At 38.5% G+C, this 6,058-nt stretch overlaps 1 protein-coding gene across 1 annotated transcript in view; it reads left to right on the top strand.

The window, feature by feature from the left end:
- Positions 1-1,730: 1,730 nt before the first annotated feature.
- MMP20 (matrix metallopeptidase 20) overlaps positions 1,731-6,058 on the top strand; it is a 56,729-nt gene continuing 52,401 nt past the window's right edge. Inside the window, exon 1 of the mRNA XM_020996074.2 lies at positions 1,731-2,076. Coding sequence (XP_020851733.1) covers positions 1,951-2,076 — 126 coding nt within the window. The 5' untranslated portion in view covers positions 1,731-1,950. The remainder of the gene's footprint in view (positions 2,077-6,058) is intronic.

Genomic DNA, 6,058 nt, shown 5'->3' with positions numbered 1-6,058 from the left:
TTGGAGTATTTTTTCATATTACAGAACTATTTGACCATTGATAATTTGAATCTCTTCCCTTGAAAGCTGTCTATATAATTTGACCATTTATCTACTGGGGATACTGACTTTATTCCCACAGATTTTATATTTATCCTCTATTACCTTCTGTTGCTTTCATCTTCTGCACGTGTTTTTTTCTAAAATCTAATTAGGTTGATAACTTGCCTGTATATCTACAGTGGTGTCTTTACGTAACTCCCTTTTCCCATCTTCACTGGACTTATCTTTCTTTGTGTCTTCAAAATTTCATTTTGAGAGCTTTCCTTTCCTCGTAGACCAATTGCTATAGAACTTTAACCTATGGCATTCTACTTGTTCTTTCTCTGAACATTTTGAAATTTGCTTTCCCAAAATGTAGGGCAGGGGCAGTTAGGTGGCACAGTAGATAGAGAACCGGCCCTGAAGTCAGGAGGACCTGAGTTCAATCCGGCCTAAGACACATAATACTTACTAGCTGTGTGACCCTAGACAAGTCACTTAACCCCATTGCCTAACCCCCCCCAAAAAAAAAGAAGTAAAATCCAAAATATAGGGTATATGTCAGACTCGATCTGGCTTTCCTCTCCTCTATCTTCTTACTTCTAAGATAGAATGGCCAATCCAGAAACCACTTCCTCCCTGTTGTTGGAAATCAGATCCAAAATAGAATTTCCCCTTGTAAAACAAATTGTTGTAAAAAAAAATTATCATTAAATCAAGTCAAGAATTATTATTAGTTGTTGTGTTTTTGGCAGAGAAAGAATTCAATCAAATGTTTAAATAATTATACTCCCCTATCATTGTTACACCATTGCTTTGTGCCTCATTTGTGATCTCTTTTCCAAACTCCTCCTCTTCACTTCTTCTTTCCATGTAGGTCTTTCTGTGTAGGTGTTCTCTTGTATGCACCAATGACAATGTCATATTTCTGCTTCTGTTAACCTTCATCCATATATTCACCATTAACACTTCCTGGATTTCCTCACTTGAGTATATTTTCTTAATGTATAATGTAACTTCTCCCCCATCCCTTCTATATAACTATTGCATTTCTTTTGTAGCCAAAACCAAAGTCCAGTCACAGATCTCAGCCCCTCAAACTTAGAGGTGCCTACAAAGCCAAATTTGCCTCTTTGCATTCAGCTCTTAGTTCATCTCCTTTGCCACTGAGTCTTTGTGCATATATGTATAGATTTCTCATTTTACAGATTTTATTACTGGATCTTTTTGTAAATCCTGTCTCCTGTGAAGGCCTGGATTTCTGTACTACTATGTCTCTTCCTATCTTGTAGCTATAGTATCCAGCATGGTAGATAATTAAACAGTCCCTCTCTCTCCTTGCTCATGCATTCTTTTTCAATTTAAAGACTTTCTAATTAGATTTGTAAGACCCTGACACATTCTTAATACTCTTTGTTAGGTCCACTCCATGCCTGGCTAGGAGCCTGTCATTCTGTTGTTTTTCTAGAAAAAGAAGGGGATGGAAAATTCCCATGGACTTTAAGTTTAGTCAGACTTAGAGGATGTTAGGGCTAGAAGAGACATTCTGGGTATTTTGATTTGACCCCTTTATTTTACAGAAGAGAAAACTGAGGCCCAAAGAAGAATTTATTGGGTTCTAGCTAACTGAGTTCTTGTCATTTGTATGAGGTTTTCCATCAATCATAAGGAATAGTTGTTTTTCTTTCTATGGCTTTTCCAAGTCACCAAGAACGAAGCTTTTCCTGAAACTTGTGAACCATTGTGATACCCCTTCATCAAAGATAAACAAAACAGCTGTATAATTACCTTCTGAGACATGAATCATCTTGGCCCGGAGTTCACAGACCTGTTTGGCTTTATAAAAGCTTCACGAGGTCGAAGTGCAAACGTGTACTATCTGCTGCTCACACACTGACTGATAAGACTTTCCAAACCAGCTTAAAGGAGATGAAGATACTACACGCATCTGGCCTTTTTTTTCTCCTGATCACTGCTTTGAAATTGTCAGCTGTTGCCTCGGCCTTATTTGCATCCCCTGCCAGGTCAACAAGGAGGGACTATTACATTGCACAGGTTAGTGAAACTCTGCACATTCTTTTATCTGTAAAATTAGAGAGACTGTAAAGATAAAACAGGTGGAAATCTGAATTCATTGTTCATAACTTCTAGACTATTTGGAGCAGCTGTTCTTGAAATTATAGTCTGTGTTTTTTCTCAGGGGTTGAAACTCAGGGCATTTCAGACAGTAGATATTCAATGAATAGCTGTCAAATGAACAACTGAATGAATGAGTCAATGTTTTGTAGATAGTGCCAGCCTTCCATAAGTTTGCAAAGTAAGTAAAGGTTTTTTTTTCCCCTTAAATGCCTGGCCCCCTTCCTTTCAGTGTCATTCATCCCCCTTATGGTGCATCCTTCCATGTCTCCAGTGCCTTCAGGCTTCTTTCCATTTCCCCTTCTATTAAAGGATACTTTCAATTGGAACTAGTATACTCAATTTTGTTTAGCATTCAAAGCCTTCCTGCAATTTATCCCCCAGTCTATCTTTCTGATATTATTACCCAGTATTTTACTTGCCCTTCAGTCTAGGAAAATGGGACCATTGGATATTACTTGAATGTACTCTTTGTTCAAGACTTTTCTTTCTGTGGAATGCCTTTCCCCATAGTTCTGTTTGTCTAACTTCTTCCCTCACTTCAAGGCCTGGTCAACTATCACCTCTTCCAAGAAGCTATCATTAATTCTCCAGGTGGAAGTGATCTCTCCTTTCTCTGAATTCCTCTAGCACTCCATTCCTCTCTTGCTGCACTTCCACATTTTATCTTGAATTATAATTATGAGTGCACCTACTTTATGTCCCCTACTAGCAGGTAAGCTCCATGAATACAACCACATCTTACTCATTTCAGTATCTCAGCACCTCATGCAGTATTGTCAAGTAGAAGATAAACATTACATAATGTACAATAGTCATAGTAAGATTACTGAGGGTGTCTTAACTGCTACATCTTAAAATATTTACTTCAGTTCTCGTTCTTGTTGACATCTTCACAACTTTTGATACTTTTGACACCTACACTTCCTTCCTCCCAGGAGCTCTCCTCTTTACTCCTATGACACTGCTCTCTTCCATGTGTCCTCCTTCAGTCTGATCACTCCTTTTCAGTCTCCTTTCCTGGATCATTATCCAAAATCTGCCACTTAGGCATCAACACACCCATAATTCTGTTCTGGGTCCTCTTCTCTCTTTACACACTCTCTTTTGGAAATCTCACCAGTGCCCATGGCTTCAAGTATCATCTCTACACAAATGACTCCCAAATCTACATATTCAATCCTGATTACTCTCCTGAGCTGCAATCATTCACCATCAAGTGACTTTCAATATATGGTCCTGGATGTCCTATCAGCATCTCAAAATCAACATGTCTGAAACAGAACCTAATCTATCCTACCTCCAGACTTGCCTATTTCTATCCAGGGAACCACCATCCTCTAGCTATCCAAGTTCATAAAGTCATCTTTGCCTCTTCTCTCTCCCTAACCCCTACTCTAGATCCAATCAGTTGTTAAGATTTGTTTATCACACCTCCATATCTCTTATATCTCTTGTACTTTTAACAAGTTCATGTTCTTAACACAGCCTCTCTGTACTTTTAAAATAGTTTCCTAATTGGTCTCCTGGTTACCAGTATTCTCTCAATCCAATTCAATCTCCACATGCATAACAAAAAAAAAATTTTCCTAAGAAGCAAGTCTAACTATGGCACTTCCTCAAAAACCATCAGTGGTTCCTCCTTGTCTATGACATGCATCAAAAACTATTTAGCCTGGCATTTAGGAACCTCTACGATTTGATTCCCACCTGTCTTTTGAGCCCCATTTCATACTACTCCCCTTCAGGTGCTACTCTACATTATAGCCAAATTGGACTTGTAGCAGCTCCCAGAACTTGTTATTCCATCTCAACACCCACATGCATTACTCACACAACCTATCTCCCATGGCTGGTATGCACTCCATCCTAATCTCTAGAGTGCCAGACTTGGAATCAGGAAGACGAGTTCAAATCTAGCCTCAGATACTTACTAGCTATGACCTTGAGGAAGTCACTTAACCTCTGTTTGCCTCAGTTTCCTCATCTATAAAATGGGAATAATAATAGCACCTGCCTTCCAGGGTTGTTGTGAGACTGAAATTAGATATTTGTTAGGCACTTTGCAAACATTAAGATTCTATAGAAATGTTTTGTTTATTATTAGTAGTATAGTAGTAGTACTTGCTGTTGTTGTTATTCTTTTCCTTCAAAGATCAGATCAAGTGTCAACTCCTCCTAAAAAGTTTTCCTGATCCTCCCCCACCTAGTTTTTAGCTATCTCTCCATCTTCACTATGCCTTGACCCCCCCCTTATGCAAATGCATATGTATCTTACCTACTGAACTGAAATGAAAGTAGCTACCAATTTTATCTTTATATCTCCGGCAAGTAGCCGAGCACCTTGAATGCAGGAGGTTTTTAATAAATGTTTGTCAATTTTTGAAATTATATTGAATGATATCAAAATAATAACAATACTTCACATTCATATAGCACTTTCAACTTTTCCCAAAGGATAAACGCTGACTGTGGCCATACCTCCTCAGAAGGCAATGCTGCTGGCATTTTTAGAAGGTACCACACTATGACTGCCAGAAACTTCTCTCTCCTGAACACAGCTACCCCAATACCATTCCCAATATGTATCTACCAGCTGTGGTCCTGGAGAGTATCTTTTCCTTAAAGATGCTGGAGCATGTAGCTCTATCAGGGAAAAGAAGACATGAGAAAGGAAAGAGTTGCTATTCAGAATGGATAGCATGCTGAAATCCTTCTAATACTACCTCTGTAACTATAGTCAAGTCACTTAACTGCATTTCTTCATCTGTAAAATGTGGGAGCTGAACCAGGAGTCCTATTCCTTCCAGTCAAGGTTGTGCTGGTAAAAAAAAAAAAAAAGTTTAACAACCAACTCTACAAGGAGAAAAGAAGTATATACATTTAATATATGTTTAATATGCATTATTAACATTGTGTTCATCACTTTATTAAGAATAGACAACCAATGACTACAAATTAAGCCCTGATTTGTAGCATATTCCAAATTCTAAGATGTAAATGCTCACACTGAAAATTTACCCATCTGCCCTTGCTAGCCAGTTTGAATTGTCTCTAACACACTTCTACTCCCCGCTTTAGCTCTACGAACACAGAGAAACAGAGCCGTTCAACTTTCATTTTTGTACTGTTTTATTTGCCACAGAGAATGATCTTTTGACTAGAAAGTATAGAATAAAAAAATGGCTAATCAGAAGGTAAAAACCAAGATAAGTGGAGAGATAATAGAGTACCTAACTGCATTTGATGAGTTTAAGTCACCAGGCCCAGATGAACTACAATCCAGTGTCATCCTGAGAGAAGTGGCAGATGTGACTGCTGAGCAACTGTGAATGTCTTTTGAAAGATCATGGAGATGCAGAGACCAGTCATGACTTCAGAAGACTGAGGGAGAAGCATGCTTCTCACCTCTTGGCAGGGAAGATATGAAATAGAAGTACAGAATGAAATACTCATTTTTAGCGATGGCCCATGTGTTGATTTGCTTTGCTTGACTATGTATTTGTTAGAAAGGCAGAGTGGCATCCAGAGAACCGGCCCAAGAGCCAGAAAAAAAACAAGGTTCATGTTCCACCTTGAACACATTCAAGCTATATCAATCTGGGCAAGTCACTTCAACCTCTCCATTTTTTAGGCTACTCTAGAGAAAGTTCCATTGGTCAAGGGAGTGTCCCCCAAACCAATGGAATCACATCTCCAAACCCTACCCCACTGCATATATATATATTGCAAGCACAGGCTTTTCTTTCTTTCTTTTTTGAGAGGGATGGGGGAGGGATTTAGTGGAAAGTGAGATTTTTAAAAGGAGCATCAATAAGACCTTTTTAAAAATACACAGAAAACAAAAAGTTCATAAGGAGGCATAAACAAGACTGTTGTGTTGTTACCTTATTAAACCTAA

Source organism: Phascolarctos cinereus, unplaced genomic scaffold (assembly GCF_003287225.1).
Source record: "Phascolarctos cinereus isolate Bilbo 61053 unplaced genomic scaffold, phaCin_HiC Scaffold_726;HRSCAF=1367, whole genome shotgun sequence".
Taxonomy (NCBI): domain Eukaryota; kingdom Metazoa; phylum Chordata; class Mammalia; order Diprotodontia; family Phascolarctidae; genus Phascolarctos; species Phascolarctos cinereus.
The sequence above is the reverse complement of the archived record's forward strand: the minus strand, read 5'-3'. Positions and strand labels throughout refer to the sequence as shown.